This window comes from Molossus molossus, unplaced genomic scaffold (genome assembly GCF_014108415.1).
Source record: "Molossus molossus isolate mMolMol1 unplaced genomic scaffold, mMolMol1.p scaffold_m16_p_1, whole genome shotgun sequence".
NCBI classification, from domain to species: Eukaryota; Metazoa; Chordata; class Mammalia; order Chiroptera; family Molossidae; genus Molossus; species Molossus molossus.
The window spans coordinates 182,563,791-182,585,536 of NW_023425344.1; the positions used below are offsets into that span (position 1 = coordinate 182,563,791).

At 48.3% G+C, this 21,746-nt stretch overlaps 1 protein-coding gene across 1 annotated transcript; it reads right to left on the minus strand.

Moving 5' to 3' along the window:
- Positions 1 to 269: 269 nt before the first annotated feature.
- On the minus strand, positions 270 to 20,257 carry STRC (stereocilin). The gene is made up of 29 exons (XM_036277302.1): positions 20,194 to 20,257; positions 19,032 to 19,817; positions 18,918 to 18,942; positions 16,931 to 18,185; positions 15,906 to 15,968; positions 15,697 to 15,807; positions 15,364 to 15,530; positions 14,988 to 15,174; positions 14,737 to 14,852; positions 14,328 to 14,460; positions 13,805 to 13,987; positions 13,479 to 13,517; positions 13,127 to 13,294; positions 12,914 to 12,979; positions 12,307 to 12,432; positions 11,908 to 11,966; positions 11,010 to 11,133; positions 10,784 to 10,896; positions 8,550 to 8,685; positions 4,961 to 5,157; positions 4,684 to 4,774; positions 4,315 to 4,471; positions 3,459 to 3,628; positions 1,945 to 2,100; positions 1,433 to 1,575; positions 1,120 to 1,268; positions 791 to 888; positions 550 to 697; positions 270 to 358 (listed from the first exon to the last, which is right to left on the minus strand). Exons 1-29 carry the CDS (start codon positions 20,255 to 20,257, stop codon positions 270 to 272), a joined length of 5,319 nt encoding a protein of 1,772 aa, XP_036133195.1.
- Between the last annotated feature and the right edge of the window lie 1,489 nt (positions 20,258 to 21,746).

A 21,746-nucleotide genomic window follows, 5' to 3' on the forward strand; every position in this document is an offset into this window, starting at 1 on the left:
CAGCTGTCTGTGTTATTTCTAATGATGGGATGAGGAGGAAACAGCCTCCATGAAAGGAAAAGAGGCAGTGGGGTTATTTTTGATGGAATGAGACTCCAAATATGGCATGCCAGGAACACTGATTCTCAGTTGGGTGGAAAGCATTAGCATTTTATCCATATTCCTCATTAGTTTCCTGAAAATAATTAGAATATATTTTTATTTGCATTTTATTGACTATGACTTAAGGTTTCTTTTCCAATAATTACTCTTTAACAGTAGAGACAGGCTTATAGCAGGTTGCCAAGGAAGCAGATGACTAATGCCAGAACCCAGGAGGGTAGTGACCAGTCCTGGATGCACCCAGCTGTGCTTCGACCTATAATGAGACAGAGAATGGAAGCAATGTCACAACTGTGCTCCCCAGGAGCCACTGATATATGGAAACTGTCTATACCCCTTCACGCCAGGGATCACCTTGGATTGGTTCTAAGAGTCATATAGCATTAAGCTAGAGGTCAGATTCTGGGTCAGGAGATGGGGGATCAAGTTGTGCAGTTGGGAACTCACCTTGGTGTTCTGGGATCTCCATCCCCTCATGCTGGGCCCATGCAACTGCTCTTCGCTGCTCAGGACTCAGAAAGGCCATTTGCTCAGGAGTAACAGCCATAGCCTGAACACTGGTGAGACTAGACAGTTGGGTAGGGTTGAACACCACCTGTGGTAGGGGGCAGGAATTCGTATGTCCAGTGTAGCTTCTGTTGGGCTCTGGTTCTCTTGTCACCCCAGGCCCCGGTCCATCAATACTTACAGCAAATTTAGGAGCAGGGATGACAGAAATGGCAAGAGGGGTAAGGCCCTGGATCTGTCCCCGCAGCAGTGCTGAAAGAGCCAGGTCTGGGATCCCAGCTATTGAAGTGGGATGGGCATTCAAAAGTTGTATTAGACTGGCCTCTTCCCTTCTCTTCAAACCTATAGACTTCTTCCAAGCATAGACCTTACCCAACATGTCTTCAACCTCTTACTTAAATGGCCTCCCAGACTCTCACCTTGAGATTACCAGAGCAGTTCACCCAGTTCACCCATGGTATGGAAACCAACACCTGACAACAAGCACCAGCAGTGGCCCAGCCTCCATACCTGCTATTGTACCAATTTCAGTGAAGATCTCAGGCCCCCAGTTACTGACTGGGCCAAAACCACCAGGCAGCACAAGGAGTTGGGCCAGAACTTCCAGTTGGTCCTCAGAGCACTGGAGATGCAGGTTGCCCAGGAAGAGAGCTGCTTGGCTGTAGAAGAGGAGAAGGGAGAAGGATTCAGCTATGGTAATCAGGTCCATAGTCATGAGATGGAGGTAGGGATGGCTTCAGATAAAGTCCCTTCCTCCATGGGACCACTTCATGATCCATCCCTCCTCAGTATCACCACCCACATCCCTCCCTCCACAGGTGACCTAAATTCCCAACTGTTGATATGCTGTAGCTCCTCTGGCCGCAGTCCACAGAGCGTGTAACCCAGTGCAGTCAGGTGAAGGAAGTCCAGGTGGCTCACATGCCGGCCACTCTGCCGCAGGAAACTGGAGACCACAACCCGGAGCTGGGGTGGGGTGGCAGTCACAGGACAAGAAGAGAAATCATGGGGAATTAATGACCGGATAAGTGACAAGTGCTACTAGATTATATTATTTTATTGTTAAGACATGAAGATCCAACAGCCACGGGGGAGATTGAGGACCCAAAAACAAAGGACAGAAAAAGAGGGAAAAGAGGCAAGAAGAGTATTATGTGTCCAGGACCACAGAATGAATAAATCACAGAGTTTCTAAGGCTACTAGTATGGAATATTAAGAAAAGATCAAAACAATGGCCAGAGTCACAGGAAAAATTTCCTGGGCTTTAGATGACTTAATGACCGGACTTGAGGGATCGATGTTTGGAAGGTGGTAGGGAGGAAGAAAGGTGTTACCTGGACTGAACTCCAGCCATCTATCTGCCCCAGGGTGCTCAGCACTCCCCAGTCCACCAGGTTTAGCTCCTGTAGTTCCCGCTCTCCTAGACCTATTAAGAGGCGTCCTAGCTGGAGGATCTGCTCAGGACGAAATCCCCATGGGGGACCCCACAACTATGGAGAAAGAGGAACAATGTGAATGGAAAAAAGCAGAAAACTAAGAGTCAGAATGCTGGGTCTTAATCTTGCCTTTGACCTTGGCTGTGTAACTTGAGGCAAATCACATGCCTTCTCTGGGTCTTAGTTTCCTCAACTGTAAAATGAAAGGTTTGGTCCAGCCAATGTGGCTCAGTGGTTGAGCATTAACCCATGCACCAAGAAGTCGCCAGTTTGATTCCCTGTCAGGACACATGCCCAGGTTGTGGGTCCAATCCCCAGTGGGGAGCATGCGGGAGGTGGCCAGACGATGTTCTCTCTCATTGATGTTTCTATCTCTCTCCCTCTCACTTCTTCTCTCTCTAAAATCAATAAAGAAAAAAAAATTTTTTAATTAAAAAAAAAAGGATTAGAATAAAGCTCCTCTGATTAAGCTATCATTGAAGGATTCTAGAGTCTCAGTAGGAAGATAGTAGACTATAATCCATGAGTTCTAAGCTATTATGTGCACCAGACTCACCAGAGATCCTGTTAAAATCCAGATACCCAGACCCCTTCCTCAGAGAGTCTTCTTCAGTGAGTCTAGCCTGAGATCCTGGTGTCAGCATTCCAAACACCTGCTCCCCAGATGATTTTGATACACACTAAAGTTTGGTAACCACTGCTCTAGGCCCTTTACCTATTGCACTAGCTTTCTTTCCTTAATATTCATCCCCTCTGACTTTCTACTCAGGAGCCAAATCTTCTTTTTTTTGCAAAACTTAAAAAAAAATTTTTAATTACAGTTGACATACAATATTATTAGTTTCATGTGTACAATGTAGGGATTAGACATTTAAATAATTTACAAAGTGATCACCAGATAAGTCCCATGCCCATCTGACACCATACATAGTTATTACATTACTGACTATATTTCCTATGCTGTACTTTACATTCCTGTGACTATTTTTATAACTGGCAATTTGTAACTTCTAATCCCTTCACCTTTTTCACCTGCCCCCCTAATTCCCCTCCCATCGGGGGACCATCAATTTGCTCTTTGTATCTATGAGTTTGTTTCTGTTTTGTTAGTTCATTTTGTTTTTTAGATTCCACATCTAAGTAAAATCATACAGTATTTGCCTTTCTCTGACTTATTTTTACTTAGCATAATACCCTTTAGATCCATCCATGTTGTTGCAAATGGTAAGATTTCATTTTCTTTTATGGCTGAGTCATATTCCATTGTATATATGTACCAGCTCCTCTAATTCTTTGATTTCCTATTTCCCCACCTCTTACCCAGCTATCCATTCACTTGTGTCCCACACCACACTCAACCAGCTTTCTCATGTTTTTCCACTTCCAACCTCAATTGTCCTCCCATCCCTAACCTGTTTTGCCTTGCCAATTGCTGCCCGAAGTTCCATAGGTCCAAGTCCTGGGTCTCCTGCGAATAGTGCCAGGCAGTCCTCAAAGTCTGAAAGCTCCATCTCTGCAATCTGAGTTGCAGACCAGGCTGCTGGAAACGTCCCCCGTATATCTGCACAATTTGGCACAGGTTCTGAAGGAGGAAGGCAGGGTTAGGGTCAGTGTAGTATTAAGGGGTGTGTGTGTGTGTGTGTGTGTGTGTGTGTGTGTGTGTGTGTATATATATATATATATATGACCCTTCCAACCTTTAGAGGACAAGTCAATGTGAGCAGGAGCAGTATGGGTCAAGGGATTACAATAGTGAGCGATTTACGGGACACATAGGTTATTAGAACAAGTGACTGGAGAGAACAATCCCCACCTTATATAGATGGAAGACTGAGGGGATTGCCTAGGTATTAATGGCAGATTGAGATTAGAACCCAGATCCCTAGCCCCAGAGTGTCTCCTTCTTACATCCTAAGCATCTTCCCAGCAGATAGCTCCACCACATTTAGCCAAGCCTAGAGCTGAGTCAGCTGTTAACAGGGATAAGAGAGCAGAAAAAGGGGAGTCCTGGGCTAACAATGTAATGAGTTATAAATTACCAGAGCTATGGAGTCTAGAACTAGAATAGACCTTGAAGATCATCCTTTTAACCTCTGAGCTTTATATAAAGCTTCCTAATATATATTAGGAAGCCCAAGCCCAGAGAGCAGAACGTGTACAAATCTGCTCAAAGGGCACAGCACACTTGAAGCCCTGACTTCTGACTGCATTTTTGTGTACCTTTTCCTGTTCACTCTGCTAGAGGTATGAGTGTTTGCGTAGTTTCACCTGGGAGATAGTCTGCAGTGGGCCGTACAATCCCAGCTACCAGAGCTGCTTTCTTGGGAGCAAGCTGTGGCCCCCCACACAGCTGTCCAGCTCTGCTCTGTTCCCAGCTCTGCTGCTTCTCTAGGAGCCGCTCCAGGGTCTCTGGGCCCAAGGCCTCCTGTGTGAGAAGGTACAGGGGAGGTGGGGAGACCTGGGCAGGTCAGGTCCAGCTGCTGCAGCTCTAATTCCAAAGTCCTGTCTCTTTTTAACAGTCTCCCCCAAATTCAGGCTTCACAATCTCTGCCCTTAACTTCCTTGGGCTTTATTCCCCAGGACCAGCTCACCAGTTCCCTCTCTGTTCTTACTCCCTCCCTTGTTCCTTCACCTCACCCTGGGGATCAAGGAAATCGCCTCAGTAGACAGAGTGAACACTAGGCGTCCAGCTTGCTCTATTTCATCCTGGCTCCACAACTCTGGTTTCCTGGGGGACAAGAATAAAATCAGGGGCTGGGATACTGAAGGAACTGTGAAGAAAATGAAGGGGAAAGAAGACATGGTAGGATTGGGGACTGGGGTTCTAAGGGACCTCACACATATTGAATGGGCTATAACTAATAATGATGATTATGAGGCTGAGTTAGAATCTGAAGTTCTCAAATGTCCATACCCAAGAAGAGGCTCCTGAGACAGCAGCCATCCCAGGTCTGTGGCAAATGGCTCTCCCAAGCAGAAGCCTTGCAGCTGAGTGAGGTGGGCCAGCAGGATCTGTAGGGGGATCCGTCGTGTGCTCTCTATCCCCAGGAATCCAACCAAGGGGCCCAATGTCTCCAGCACTTCCCTTGAGACTGTTGTCTCCTTTGGAGCCTGAAGAGGAGCATTAGGTCTTGGGACAATGCACCTCTGACTCAGAGGACCAGACTCTTTGGTAAAGACACCAAGACCTTGACCTTCCCTCCCTCCAGCTTCCAACTCAAGACCCTATAATGTTCACCTTCTTAAACAATGAGCCACATAGGAGCAAGCAAATAGACTGGGAGGAGGAATCCAAGGGATTTCTTGGACTTCAAGGGATGTGGAAAAGAAACATAAAACCAAAAGATAGACTAGGGCAGTGATTTTTCAACCTTTTTCATCCCATGGCACACATAAACTAATTACTGAAATTCTGTGGCACACCAAAAAAAATATATTATTATTTTGCCAATCTGACCAAAAAAATAGATATAATTTTGATTCATTGCCCTGGCTGGTGTTAGCTTAGTGGCTAGAATGTCGACCTACACACTGAAGGGTCATAGGTTTGATTCCCAGTCAAGGGCACATGCCTGGGTTGCAGGTTCCATCCCTGACCCCAGTTGGGGCATGTGAGGGAGGCAGCCAATCGATGTGCCTCTCTCACATCCATGTTTCTCTCTCTCTTGCCCTCCCTCCCTCCTTCCCTTCCACTCTCTCTAAAAATCAATTCGAAAACATCCTTGGGTAAGAATAGAACAAACAATTTTTTTATTTATTCACTCCAGATGGCTGCTGCTGTGTTAGCTGTCATTTTTTTATTTGACAGTCTGAGGGAAAAGAGGTCTCTGACCCTGACTAAATAGTCAGGTACTGCATGTTTTAAAAAGCCTTGCAGACTTCCAGTCAAGAGGGCGGTGTAGGTAAACATGGTATTGCATCCTCCCACAACCACATCAAAGTTACAACTAAACTACTGAACAACCATCATTCAAAACCTCCTGAAATCAAGCTGAATGGAAGTCCTACAACTACGGAATTAAAGAAGCAGCCACGTGGAGACTGGTAGGAGGGACGGAGGTGGACGGGCTGGTCCCACACCCCACATGTGGTGGATAAAAGTGAGGAGAATACCTCGGCTGGGAAGGTCCTCTCTGAGGACTGAGGGGTCCCCGTCCCACACCAGGTGCCCCGCTCAGGGTTCCAGTGCCAGGAAGAGAAGTCCCCATAACTTCTGGCTGGAAAAACCAGCGGGAACTGAGGCTCAGGGAGGCTGAGGTGGCTGGAGGCCCAGGCAGCTCCTCTTAAAGGTCTCGTACACGGACTAATCGAACTCACTCCCTCTAAGCTTGGAGGGGAAGCAGGTCAAGGGGCGCCAGAGACATACAGGGAAGAACTGAGCTGTTTGCCATTGGAGTGAGGGCTGGAGAGGGGGCTTTCTCCGGAACAAAGGTGCTGTCAAAGGCCTTTGTTCCTTTGCTGAGCCCTTCCCTGGGGCAACAGACAGTCACGATGTCTGGGACTCCAGAAACCTGGCTCATACTGGTTGCCCCTCGCTGGTGATTCCCTGAGGCCCCGCCCCACCCAACTTTCAGGCCCACCCAAGCTGTTGCCAGTTGCTTAACCATAGGATTGACCTGTCTTGGATCCTGCTTCAGGCTTTCCTAAATTCTTTCAAACAAGCAGCATCTGATCTCAGATAGCCCCATACCTCTCCTTAAGTAATACACAGAAAAAACACAGGGAGGCAGTCAAGATGAGGAGAAAAAGAAACAGGTCCCAAATGAAAGAATAGAAAAAATCTCCAGGAATAGAACTAAGCGAAATGGAGATAAGCAACCTAACAGATGCTAAGTTCAAAATACTGCTTATAAGGATGCTCAGTGAACTTAATGAGAACCTCAATGAACTTAGTGAGGGCCTCAAGAGCATAAAAAAGGACCAGTCAGAAATGAAGGATGTACAGTCAGAAATGAAGGAGGCACTAACTGAAATAAAGAATAATTTACACAGATTCAATAGTACAGTAGGTAAAGCCAAGAAGCAAACCAACGATTTGGAATCTAAGGAAGCAAAAAACACCCAATAGCAAAAAGAAAAAAGAATCCAAAAAAATGAGGATAGTGTAAGGAGCCTCTGGGACAACTTTAAGTGTGCCAATATTCGTTTCTTGGGGGTGCCAGAAGGAGAAGAGAGAGAACAAGAAATCGAAAACCTATTTGAAACAATAATGGCAGAAAACTTCCCTAACTTGGTGAAGGAAACAGACATACAAGTCCAGGAAGCACAGAGAGTCTCAAACAGACATACAAGTCCAGGAAGCACAGAGAGTCTCAAACAAGATGAACCCCACACCAAGACACATCATCATCAAAATGCAAAAGGTTCAAGACAAAGAGAGAATCTTAAAAGCAGCAAGAGAAAAGCAGTTAGTTACCTACAAGGGAGTTCCCATAAGACTGTCAGCTGATTTCTCAAAAGAAACTTTGCAGGCCAGAAGGGAGTGGCAAGAAATATTCAGAGTGATGAAATGCAAGAACCTTCAACCAAGATTACTCTATCCTGCAAAGCTGTCATTTAGAATCAATGGCCATATAAAGAGTTTCCCAGACAACAAAAACTTAAAGGAGTTTGTCACCACCAAATCGTTATTATATGAAATGTTGAAGGGTCTTTTTGAAGGAAAAGATAAAATATATGAACAAACAAAATGGCAATGAATATGTATCTATCGACAATGGAATCTACAAACAAAATGAACAGGCAGAACAGAAACATTCTCATAGATACAGAGAACATTTTGTTGGTTGCCAGATGGGAGGAGGGCTGGGGTGATAAAGGTAATAAAGGTGAAGGGATTAAGAAGTACAAATTGATTTCTAGACTGACAAACCTCAAAGGGAAGAGAGTTGGGGGTTGGGAAGAAATAAACCAAAGAACTTATATGCATAACCAACGGACACAGACAACAGGAGGGGGGTGGGAGTGGGGAGGAGGGAGTCAGTGGGGAAAAAATGAGGAACATCTATAATACAGTCAACAATAAAGAGCCCTGGCCAGTTTGGCTCAGCGGTTAAAGCGTTGGCCTGCAGTTCAGAGAGACCTGGGTTTGATTCCCGCTAAGGGCACGTACCTCGGTTGCAGTTTGTCCCTGGCCCTGGCTGGGCCGTGCGGGTGGCAGCCACTTGATGTGTTCTTTTTACGTCAATCTTTCTCTCTCTCTTTCTCTCTGTTCCTCTCTCTCCCTCCCACCCTATCTGAATAAAAAATGGAAAAATATCCTTGGGTGAGGATAAAAATAAATAAATAAATAAAACAATAAATAAATAAATAAAACAATAAAGATTAAAAAAAAAATCCTTGCAGCACACTGGTTGAAAATTGCTGATCCAGAGTCTAGGGCCTTATGGATGAGAACTATAGGCAGCAAAAGTGTAGGGTTGGGCCTAGAAGACAGAGGGTATTGTCTGAGGGGTTAGAATTACACCGGCGACAACCCTGAGTCTGATAGGGTGGACTCTTACCAAGTTTTGTAGTGCCTTCTCTGCCAGGGCTGCCCGGTGGAGTGGGGTCAGTGCCAGTAGTTGCTCTGGAGCAGCTCGAACCAGCTCCACCACCAACATGATGGATTCATTAGACAGTCTGTCCATTAATCGGACCCTATAGCAATTGACAACAGGGACACTTGGAACTGAGCCAAGTTGAGAAGGGACCACAGAATGTCACATTTCCCAGACAAGAAGAGGTAACACCAGATCAAACCCTATGGCCCTGACAGTAACTGACATTAAACAGCCCTAGGCCCAATTCCCATCATAGTGCGTGAAGGGAGAAAACAAGAGAGTGACATATTTCTCATTTTCCTGAAAAGGAATGACAAATAGTTCTACCTTATCTAATTGAATCAAAACCCAAGAATATTAAGTACCACTTAAAAAAAAAAAAAACTTTCCCCATTTTATAAATTTTTTAAAATGAGGTTCACAGCCCTGGCTGGTTTGGTTTAGCAGTTAGAGCATTGGCCTGCAGTCCAGAGAGACCTGGGTTCGGTTCCCGCTGAGGGCACATACCTCGGTTGCAGTTTGTCCCCTGCCCCAGTTGGGGTTGTGCAGGTGGCAGCCACTCGATGTGTATCTCTCTCATGTACATGTTTCTCTCTCTCTCTTCCTCCCTCTCTCCCTCCTGCTCTGTCTAAAAAAAAATGAGGTTCACAGAGGTTCACTATTTTAAAAAATGGTGGGGTCTCTTAATTCTTGTTTCTCAGTGCCCCCCTTCCTCTACTTGCTGTGAGGCAGTCCCCTCTCATTTGTATATAGCACTACACAATTTACACTATTCTCTTAGGTGTTATCTCACTTGATTTTTATGACAAAACCTGGGGGTAAAATAGGTATTTTTCATATCCTCTTTCACAGATGAGGAATTTGGATCTTCCGAGTCATGGTCCGGGATCATTCACCTCATCCAGGCACCTGGGATTCTAAATTATCTCAAAGAACCAATGTACTTAAAGAGATTTGAATGACATTTTTTTTTAAAGAAAAACTTGCCCTGGCTGGTTTGGCTCAGTGGTTAGAGTGTTGGCCCACGGACCAATGAATCACAGGTTCAATTCCAGTTGCCATTAGCCCTAGCAAATTTGGCTCAGCAGCTAGAGCATCGGACTGCAGACCAAAGAGTCTCGGGTTCGATTCCAGCCAAGGGCACGTACCACAATTGTAGTTTATCCCCGGCCCTGGTAGGGGTCATGCAGGAGGCAACCAGTTGATGTGTCTCTCTCACATCGATGTCTCTCCCTCTCTTCCTCCTTCCCTCCCTCCTGCTCTATCTGAAGATAAATGGGAAAATATCCTCAGGTGAGGATTTAAAAAATAAAAATAAAAAAATAAAAAAACACAAAAAAACTTTTTCTCAGAAATCAAAGTGACATCCTGTATTCTATCTAGGTTTGTCAGTTCAGGAACTGGGCCATTAAGTAGTAAAAGCCAAAAATCTGTGGAAGGGCCTATAAAAATGAAATAATGAGGTCAACTGCTTTTACCATTATTTCATCCCCAAAAAGACTAGTACCAGACTTTTGCTACTCTGACTTATAGTTATGATGGCATTGGGGTAAGAGTCTCTGGGTTGAGAGGGGCCTTAGGTTCATTTCCTTTCTCACCCAACCCATACTTGAATCTGCTCTACAATATTCATACTATGGGACCATCCAGACCAGACTTGAGTAGTTCCAATGACTGGGAACTCTTACCTCAATTTTCCTTATACTGTGCAAAAATCTGATTTTGACTCATTGGTGCTAGTCATGTCCAATGAGGCCATTCAGAAATAGGTCAATTTGTTTTCTATTTGATATCTCCTGGGATATTAAAAGGCATTTATCACATTTTTCATAGATCTTCTCTGAACACACTGAGAATACAGGGCCCTAAGCAGATTACAATCCTCTGGGGCAGAATTATACCACTGCTTCCCTCATTTCAGATACTCTATCTTTATTAATGTGGCCTGGGTTATTTTCAGATTGTTTGGCAGGCCACATCACAGTGTTGCCACCGTCAACTGTCCCACGCTGGGCCATGTTCTGGGAGCCAGCTGATACACAGAGCAACCTTGAACAGAGTCTTCTGTTTCTGGCTATTTGATGCCAAGAAACCATCAGACAGAAAACCACCACCTCTACGGCATTTTCTAAGGGCAGAGTTTCTACTCCAGGGTGAGTTTTCTAAGGATCCAGAATCTCCAGTTTAGCACTTACGGTAAGTCCAGGAGTAACTTGGTGTCCAGCCCACTCAGGTCTGGCCCCAGGGTGGCCAGCTCTGGCTCTGGCATTGCCATCCTCCGCTGTACCTCCACCCAGATACAGGTCCTCTGTGGAACAGAGTGGGGAAGCAGGGCAGGACAGAGCTGAGCCTGGGGGCTGGGTTCTATATTTAGGGTCCCTGCCTCCCTGCTCCCACTTAATACCCAAACACCTCTCTCACCAGGCTCCCTCGAACCCCAGTGGGCAGCTGATAGATCATATGTACCACTTCAAGGAAGTCTGCCATCGAGTTGACCTGCTGCAGAAACTCACAGGACATGCCCCCTGCCAGGGTTCCCAGAGCCCTGTGGGTGTGTGAACGGGTAGACACTCATTCAACACAAGCCGCAACTTGTCTGCTCCTTGATATCAACACTCTCAACACAAGTACAGATGTTTGTTTATGGTAATTTAGAGTTTGAGAAATGTTTTTCCATAGGCAGTCTCATTAACTCCCCATAACATCATCGCTATTTATCAGAGAATAAAATAAAGATGTACAGAGGTCAAATGACGTACCTAACATCGTTCTACTAGAAATGTGGTAAACTGAGACTAGAGCCATGTCTTCAGATTCTGAAACTCATGGTTCTTTTACTGTGGGTGTAGGTAAGTGATATTTACTTATTCCTGTTTATTCCTGCTTGGCCAGTGGTTCTGAAGTCACTTTGGATTAAACTAATAATAGCAAATATCTACCGGGAGTTTACACTGGGCCAGTGTAAGTACCTTACATGCCTATCTCATTTAATCTTTACAACTACCTATGAGGTAAGTACCATTTTAATTCCCATCCTACAGAAGAAAAACCTGAAGCTTCGAGAGGTTAAGTGACTTTCTCAAAGTTACACATAGGTAACAGGGCTGGGACCTGAACCCAGGACTTCTGAATCCCTTAGACCTAGTCGGGATAAGTGTGGCACTGTAGAAGGGCAAGGAGTAAGGACAGGAGGAGCCAGGAGAATGCCCACAGGTTGGGACCATGCATCATTCATTCCCATATCCCCCATTGCATATCATATGGTGCCTAGAACATGGTAAGCACTTAAAAATGTTAGTGCTCAACACAAGTTACTCACTGCAGATTCCTGAGGGTCAGGTTGTTGGGCACCTGCATCTTCTTCCAAAGAAACTGTGCCTACAAGAGAAAGAAAGAGGAACTGCTTCCCGGTAGAGACATTGCCTAAGAATCTAAGATGCCTTGGGTCCAGTCCTGCCTCTGACCCTGTGTGGCCCACCCTCCTTTTACTCTCCAAGCCCACTCCTGTCAGAGAGAGAGAGAGAGAGAGAGAGAGAGAGAGAGAGAGAGAGAGAGAGAAAGAGAAATGAAGGAATGGGGAGGAGGAAGAAAGAAAGAGCCACCAAATCACATTATACAACATACTAAGAATAAGACACCAGATCTAGGGCTGAGGAATGGGTAAAGGAGGTGGAACATATTGAGAGAGGGGAGTTGTGGGGTAAGTGGGGAGAATTACCTGCTGCTCAGACCAGGGCAGCTCCCGGTAGCGCCTTCGGTCAGCTAGAAGAGCCGCAGAGTCCAATTGCAGCAGCTTTAGTGGAAGCAGGGGAAGCAAGCAGTCTGGCCAAGTGGTGGAGATGGGCTGCCAGTGGGAATGGGTGCATCAGTGTAGTGAAAGGCAGGAGGGTCTAGACTCAGCCCTCAAAGAAGAAGGGAAGCCACAGGGAGCAAGAAGGGAGCAAAAAGTAGGATCAGAGTGGAACGGCATATAACACTGTAGCAATGCACAACAGTTGAGCAAAGGCAACTGTGCTTAATTGTTGCGCTATTTAGGTATCTGATGAACTAAAGTGCTTTAGCCTATCTGAGCCTTGGTTGTTTTATCTGAAAGTGGGATGGTTGGCCTATAAGGTTTCTCAGACCCTTCTGGTTTTGCTATTCTAGGACAGAGTGGGTCATGCTGTCCTGCATCTGGAAATGGGGAGAGCACCTAATGTCTTGGTGGGCACAAAGCTAACCTAAACTCTCAGGTACACTGACTGGGGAGCATGTGGGGCAGCACCAGCCATATGAAACTGCCCTGGGACAAGGAGAGGAGCTTAGTCGGGAGATCCCACACCTACCTGACCAGGGACACACACAGCTGCACTGGCACCTGCTGCACCCATGCTTTTAACTCCATCTTTCACCTGCATAAGAAGTATGTGCATGTGTTACTGGGTGTGTATAAGGAACTGGGGAGGTATAGGAGGATTTCTCTGGCCTCAGAGAAGATGCCCTCCTCCCAACTAGAACCCACAGCCTTGATTGTCTCATCCTCCATGCTACTCTCATACCCGAAAGGTCTGCAGCAGTGCTGCCGTCTGGCAATCTGAGAGGCGTGACAGTTCAGGGGCGAGGCAGGAACAGGCCCCGACCAGAACTCTCCTAGGGATGGCCTGCAGCATCTGGGAGCTGAGGCCTGGCAACAGAGGATGCAAGGAGCAGAGCTCCTCCAAGGACAGCTGTGGAGCAAGAGAGACAAGAGGCCTGAAGAAGAGGGGCAGGAGGAGAAAAGATGCCAACAATCACAGTGTAGTCAGGCAGCAGATATGAGGGGAGCTGAGAGAAAGGAAGGGGCAGATGTGGCAGCCAGGCAAAGGGGGCACAGGGACCTCTCAAGGATGTTGAAAAGTTGCTGCTACTTACTTCGTGCGTAGGAAGCAGCCGTCCAAGCAGCAGAACAGCCTAAGGTGGGATGAGACAGGGAACAATAGTTCTCAGGTCCCGGCAGTCAGGTCCTAAGCAGGTGCCTAGGACCTGCCCTCCAAAAACTTCCAGCTTTCTCTCTACTACCCCCAGTAACCAGTCTGGCTCCTGGCTGTTTCTTGATCTGAGGAAGCGGAATGAGGGAGTCCTCCTTGGCACACAAGGATAGGAGGCTTCAGGGAGGCTGACAGTATCCCTGCATGTGATTCTCTTGGCTGGCATTCCAGAGGGTGGAAGGTGAATGCTGGGGAGTGAGATAGGCCCACCTGCGCAGGTGTAACACTGGTTCCCTGAAGGGCAGGCAGCATGGCTCTAAGCTGGGGCTCTGACAGCTCCTGCAGGAAGCGGAGGCCCAGCTGAGGGAAGAGAGGGGCCCAGACCCGTAGCTCTGGGGGGCTCATTACAGCTCCTCCAGATGAGCGCAACACCCCAAGAAGTTCATATGCCACCTGTAACCAAAGAAGGATTGGGCTGGAGAGAAAAAACAGGTCAACCTTAAACCTCTCTGATCCCACATCTGATTGTTCAGGGCCTGGTCTAGGGCTTAGAACCAAGAATGGACAGAAGATTGGGTTCAAGATGTCAAAGGATATGTTTGAGTGTCACAGAGAAGATGTGGCAGGGTCAGGAAGAGGTGGTAACAGATAAGAAAGCATAAAGAATGGAGGTGGCAGATGTAGGAGAGGGCTGGCACCAGTGTGTTCAAGCTTGGTTGAGATGACTGGGAAAGTCCTCTACAAAGACTCAGGGAATTCCTAGAGTCTGGTAGGCCTGTGCCAAGGAGCTCACCCGTCCTTGTGGGCTGATGGTCCCGTTGGCTGCACATTCCAGCAGCCCCCGTTCTACTGGCCCCATCGGATCATTCAAGGGTACCAGGCTCTGCAGCTCCTCAGGGCTCAGGAAACAGGCGAGGGGCCCCAGCCTGAGGAGGGCACAAAGCTAGTCTCTATGTGGTCACTGAAGCTGGTACTAAGGCAGGGACTATGTGGGTACATGGAGTAGGCACTCTGACCTCTAAACTAGGAAATGCCATAAAACTAAGAAAGTGCTATAGATAGACCTTTCTCCTGGAGCCCTATGCTCCCTGGGGCCACAGCCTACTCTCTTGCCCCTTTCACCTAGGACCCTAACCCATCATGGCAGCTGTACTTGCCTCTCTCCCACTCTGGCCTTGATCACTGATCCCACAGCCACTCACCTGCGCACCTGCTCCTCTCCATCCTGGACACTCTGGTTCACCAGGCTACGTAGCACATGTCGGGCATGTCCTGGTCCAAGACCTGCTGCTGGCCAGCTATCCTCCAGGGCCTGGATCTGAGATAGGGAGGGTCAACTTGTGTTGGGGTCACTTATGGGGAGTTGTGGGAAGCGACTTACTAGGAGATATGCTTCTGACTCCCATCCCACCAAGTAGAAGATGCACTAGTCAAATAAAGATAATTCTCATACCTGGTGAGGACTGAGTTGCAGAAAGTTCTCTAAAGGAAGGTGGGGGAGCAGAGGCAACACTGCCCATAGCAGCTCCTGGGGCCAGGCAGGCACTTCCCCAAACAATTCAGGGGCCAGCAGTCTCCTTGCCAGAGCCTCTTTCTGTTCAGGCCTCATTTCTGGGCTGTAATCCCGGATGGCAGCCAGGCTGTGGAAATAATGAGTCGTAACCCTCAGCCCTGTTCCATATTGTCCCCTGGTTCTCTGCAGTTCCACTGCCACGGACAAGAAGGAAACTCTCCTAGTTTTAATAGAGGAGCTCTGGAAGGAGCTGCTCTAGGCGAATAGGGTTAGCCTGATTCTGACAGGATCAGGAGGAGTGGCATGAGGTCCTTACACACTGTCATTGGCCAACAGTGATGGTGGGAAACGCATCAGGTCAGAGACAGCCAAGAAGGGGATGAGTGGTGACAGGTCAATGAAGAGCTGGGAGGTGAGGCGGGGATACCGCTGCAGCAGCAAAGCCGTCAGGCGACCAAGGGCCTGCTCCTCAGATGGTGGTACCTGTGGGGGCACAGGAATGGATGCTGGCTCTGAAAGTGCTCAGTATCTTTGCCATCTCCTCTTTTGAGTTCTTTCCACTGGGGAAAGCCCTCTGCACACCAGGTTCCAGCTGCTCTTGATTACTTGATTCCCCTTCCACCCTGTTCCCCTGCCCCTCTATGCCCACCTGCAGCTGGGACCAGGAACGGTGCATGAGTGTCAGGAAGCCCTGAGCAGCCTCCCTCTCTGCCGAAAGCACCAGCTGCTGGAGATTTTCTGGGGGCATGTGCAGGTATGCCTGGGAGTAGGAAGTCATGGTGGGTATGGCCTCCCTGCGCAGGGACCTCAGGCCACAGCTTGTCACACGGTCCACCCACAAGCCCCTTCCATTGTTACCTGCACTAGAATCTGCAGGGCCCAAACACTCTTCTCCTTCTGGAGCAGATCCCACAGCACAGGCTGGTGGGGAGACAGACAAGATGCCAAGAGAGCTGTCTTCTCTGTCCCTCCTGCAGTTTCCTCAGGCAGTCCAATTCCACTTGCTAGGATGCTTGTTCTTCATCTGAAGCTAGTATGTGTGTCTCCTCAGATAGTAAACTCTTTAGGTCAGGGACCATGTCTCTAACATCTCCTATGTCCTCTTCCAAGCCAGGTCCATAGTTGGCTCAATAAATACTTGTAGATCTGAATCAAATTACTACAAGTCTATCTATTCCCTCTTCACTGGTCCCAGGGCTTAGGAAAAATGGGGCCTAACATGGAGTAAGAAATCTTTATATACCCTACAGAACCTAACAAATTGCCTTACATGTGACAGGCACTCAATGAATTACACATTTACATATTCTAGCCCCTTCACTCTACAGAGAAGAAACTGAAGCCCAGAAAAGCTAAATTAAATTACTTGCCCAAGACCACACTAATTTGTGACATAATTGAACTTAGAACCCAAGTTTTCTAATTTTTATTCCCCCTGAATTTTTCTCATTTCTGCTTTATTTTCCTATATCTGCCAGCCTCCAATTCTCACTCTCTAGGGACAGAATTAAAGCTTTCTAACTTGATCCCTTTCCTTTTCTGGAGCAGAAAAAGGGAGAGTCAAAGAATCAGAAAGAAAGTGAGACAACACTTATTATATGTTTATCATACACTGTGCTAAGCCCACAGCATATATTACTTCATGTAATCCTAAAAGAGTAGCACCATTATTCTCCCCTGGTTACAGATGAGAAAAATATTGCTCAGAGAGATTGATTAACTTGTCCAAGGTTGATCACAGAACTAACAGGTGAACCCAGGACTGTCTGACTCCAGCGCTGTATGCTTAAACCACTGCACTATACTATTGCCTCTTAGCACTGGAGAACGCCCTAGGAGGCTCTTCCCTGTTCCAGGAGATTTCACCTCGGCAGATCACTCACGCTGAAGCAGGCCAGCAGCTCCATCTTGCTTATTTCAGAACTGGTGCTATCAGTAAGGTCAAAACCTGGTGAAGTCAGCTCTTCCTCCTTTTCCAAGTATTCCCCAACTGTCCGAAGCACACTGCGCCGGCCCTCTGGGCGGAAGGCATCCCAGAAGGAGCAGTTGTCTGCGAGACTGGAGAGCAGCAGGGCCTGACCCAGCATCCCCTGGGCTTCAGTCCCTCCGGCCCCGGGACCCAAGAGGAAGGTCAGCAGGCGCAGAAGATAATGTAGGCGTGTAGGGTGGGCAAGGGCCGGCACAGTGGACTGACAGCGTGGCAACTGGGAGAGCATGCCAAGTAGGAAGGGGCCCGGGGCCAGGCAGAGTGGGGATGGTCCCAGTGGTGGCAGAGAGGGCAGAAGAGGGCCCAGTAGCCCCTCTAGGAAGCAAGTGTCATTTCCCCCACGAGTTATTCTGCACTGGCCTGCTAGCCAGGGCCAGTAGGGCACCAGGGCCTCATACATGGTGTCATTGACACATGCCATCATCAGGAAACTACCCCCATCTGGGCAGCGTTCCCCACAGGGCCCAATGGGGCAGGGTGGGAAGGCAGTGATGTCTGGGGTAGGGCCATGGCATACATGCTGAACCCAAGCCCGATTGCTGGGGGGCACTGCCTGCAGACTCGCCTCCCCACACAACCGCTCAGCCCAGAGAGTCTCGTTCTCCAAGAAGCAGCCCCAGAAGACTTCTGGGGTGAGGGGAACAGGGGGTAGGCCTTCAGGGCAGCTGGTGGGGGGTGGGAGGAGACCAGCACAGAGGGGCTTTACCAGGCGGCGGTTGGGGCCAGACAGGGCTGAAAAGGAGAGGTTGGTACAGATTGCTTCCAGGAACTGATCAGGAAACTGGTCATGGCAGGCCTGTAGCCAGCCTTGGGCACCTGGTACCCAGGAAACTGCATACCACACAGCTGTCTGGCAGATGGCAGTGATGCTGGGAGGGGGCTGTGGGGTAGCAGGCCTGGCCAGTTGGCAGAGGAAGTGGAGAGAGAAGTTGGAAATGCTGTAGGATACTCCTGGGCCTGAGTGGTTCTCGCAGAGGGACTCCACAGAGATGGCTCGCCGCTGGCGAGGGCTGACGTGGGTAGAGGGCTGGGAAGCCCTGGGCAGAGGCACACCGGTTCTCAGGCATTGGAGGAGGGCAGGGGGTGGGGGTGGTGATCCAGACAGAAAGCCCAGCGACTGGACATCCCAGGAAAGGTTGTGCCGGATGCCCCTGGGTGCAGAGGGAGGAGTAGGCAGGATCTGGTCAGTTTACATTCCTCCAGTTGAAGAGTCTGACCCTGGCCCAGAGCCCTGGTGGCAAGTATAGGCTTTTCCAAAAGTGAGGCCCCTGGGAGTATAGGTGTTACTGGTTTAAATGCTGAGACGCAGCAAAAGAGATAGAGATCTATTTTGCTGAGACACAAAATCATCTAGGAGCAGCCCAGTTGAAGTCCATCCTTCTATCTGGCCCCTCTTCCTCCTTTTTTATATGCTTCTGGGTAGCTTAAACACAACCCTTGGTTGGCCTCATATGAGAAAATTTGCCCAGCAACTGAACATGTATAATTGTGCTCTGGCACTGTTGTACTGAAATAGTAAGGGGTGGAGAAATCTGGTCTTGTCCTTTCTTTCCATATCCCATCTTTATTAGCTGACATTTATTTAGCACTATGTTCCAGAAACCATTCTATGTGGTTTACACATACATTGTCAACTCACTTAATCCCTTGCAACAACTCTGCAGTAGCTAATACTATCCATATTTTACCATTGGGGAAACTGAGGCATGGAATGAGAATGTGACCTGCCCAAGGTCACATGGCTAGAAAGAAATAGAGCTGGGACGCCAACCCAGTCACACTCCAAAACCACCAAACCATACTCCTCCCATCAGTTTCCTCCTCCACTTGCAAGCTGACAAATTCCCAGGCCCAATCTCCAGAACTCCTCTCCTGTTACTTACCACAAGAACAGCTGCTGTAGGTTGCCTAGGAGGGAAAGAGTAAGAAAGAGGACTACCCCAATTTCACCCCTTCTTGCCCTGCCATAGCCCATCCCTGGCCCCAGCAGCACTCACCTCCCTGGCACTGCCCATTGGCATCAGGCTCTGGTTGCCCCAGAATGGAAAAGACCTCATCCTGTAGAGAGTCAGTGGCACGAAGTAGCCCCTCCTGGAAGGCAGCATAGAGGGGGGCCCCCACTGTGCGCAGCAGACCTCCCCAAAGAGCCTCTTCAGAGCCAAGCTCCCCCACTGGGGTGAGCAAACCCAACAGACCCTGTAAAAAGTGGGGGGCTGGCTCTCTTCCATCAAGGCCTGTGGCATTGGTGGGGTCCACACTGGGCTGCACCTGCACCAGGGTCTGCCAGCGTGTACCCTCTAACAACAGCAACAGAGAAGGCAACCAGTCAGCCACCAGGACACAGTCAGAGGGCCCATCGCGGGTGCATGGGGGCCGGGTAGGGGTAGGAGGTCCCCCAGGAACTAAGGCTCCTAGGAACACCTCTGCAAGTCCACCAAGCACACCTGCCTGGTGCCCCAGAAAGTCCCTGGGGGTCTGCTCCTGTCCCAGCAGTGCCAGCACATCCCCTAGCAGCCCTAGCATTGGCTCCCAGTCAGGGCTGCCTCTCAGTGTCACTAGGAAATCATGGAGCCGGAGGGCAGGGGGCTGGGGAGGTGGGGGCTCTCCCACCGGTCCCTCCCCCATTCTCCCAGATTCAAAAGAAGAAGAAATGTTGGCCAGGAATGCAGAGAACCGTGAGCGGCTGAAGGACCCCTGGGGAGCCTGGTCCAGAGTGGAGAGCAATGACTTCAGGAGGGCGAGATCATGGTCCAGTGACTTAGGCCCAGTAGGGGCCAGTGTCACTGTAAGGAGAGAAACTGGAGGTCACTAAAAAGGAAGAGCCTAGCACCCAAACTCAACCCTGCCCTGGAGCCTAGTCCCAGCCTGGATCTAAAAATGAGGTGAAGGGAATGGGGAGCGGAGCCCTTTTCATCAGCCTACATTAGGTCTTGGCCTGCTTTCTTCACTCTCGTTTTCTCCCTTAGCTCCAGTCTCTGCCCCTTTTCCTTGCCCCTTTCTTTATCTTTTACCTAACCAGTTAATCTCCACATTCTTTTTTTTTTTTGGTCACAGCTGTTTCTCCTTTTTATCCCCATTGACACCCTCCACATTCTTAAGTATCTTTCCAGCAACCATCCCCTTCACCCCAGCACTGCTCACTGTTTCTCTCACCTGTACAGGACAGCAGCAGCAGCAGCAGCAGCAGCAGCAGCAGCAGCAGGGGCCAGGGCCTCAGAGCCATCTTTCCAGGTAAGCACTGGTACTAGAGATGAATTCTAATTATTCTCACCTTGTGTGGGATAGCCAGGTAAGAGCAGGGCACTGCAGGCAGCCTGAGTCTCCACTGACACTGTAGTGTGGTCTTTCAGGAAACAATATCTGTAACTTGACAGCAGGTTTGTCACCTGAGCCACTGAATACCTGATCCTTTGGCTTTGGAGAAAGGTGTGCTTCTGTGAGAAGGACGAATGATAGGGGATCCTAGGGGGCCCTTGGAGGAACCCAGGGGGATGGCTTCAGTTAGGAGCCAGGATGCAAATAGGAGTAAACAGACATGGAGATGGAGAACTGAAGACCCAGGGTATAAACTGGGGGCTCTGCAGAAAAATATAAGTAAATCATGAGGGTTCAAAGGAGCTAAAAAGCAAGTAAGCTCTGAGAGAATTGAGGAAGAAAGGGGGCCCAGGGGAAAGGAACTCAGAAGCCAGGTGTAACAGAAAAGAGGAATGAAGACAAGGTTCTGGTCCAAGGATGGAACATTCAGGAAGGGGAGATCCACTTTTGATTCAGTACCCAGAATCACAAAATGTTAAGAGCTAGGTGGGAATTCAGAGAGCACATAGACCAAACTTCTCATCTTAAGAATAAGGAAATAGACCCAGGCAGTTTCAACTTGTTCATTTAGGCCATTCAAATGTTTGAGTTTGCCCACTGGGTCTCTTACTGTGACCCAAGTAAAAGCCCTATAGAAAATTCTGGGCTGAGAAAAGAGATAAACCAGATTAAACCACTGTGCAAGGGACCATCCCCCCACCCCTATGGGGGTAGGGGGCAGGGAGAGAGAGAGAGAGAGAGAGAGAGAGAGAGAGAGAGAGAGAGAGAGAGAATGTGCATAGATCAGAGATCACATTCAAAATAATCTAGTCTGGCCCTGGCCGGTTTGGCTCAGCGGTTGGAGCGTCAGCCTGCGGTACAGAGAGACCCGGGTTCGGTTCCCGCTAAGGGCACGTACCTCGGTTGCAGTTTGTCCCCAGCCCTGGTTGGTCGTGTGGGTGGCAGCCACTCGATGTGTCCCTTCACATCGATGTTTCTCTCTCTCTCTCTTCCTCTCTCTCCCTCCCGCTCTATCTGAACAAAAAATGGAAAAATGTCCTCGGGTGAGGATAAAAAAAAAAACAAAAAACAAAAACAAACAAACAAACAAAAACACAAAATAATCTAGTCTGGTCTGGTGTGTCAGGGTGAGAAGTCTTTTCTGTCCCCATTTATATATCCCCAAAGGTTTTTACCTGATACCAGCTTTAAACAGTAATTCAACACTGAGGCTCTACTCAAATCATTATTCTGTTCCTCTTTCCTTAGAACCGTCCTCTATTCTTTTCCCCAAAACCACACCTTCACATTCATTATTAATACACCTCTGCCCTAGAAAGTTTACTTAGGAATTTAGAATTTTAGAGTTGGAAGGGACCTGAGGAATCTCCAGTAAAAAGTTCTCATTTTATAAATGA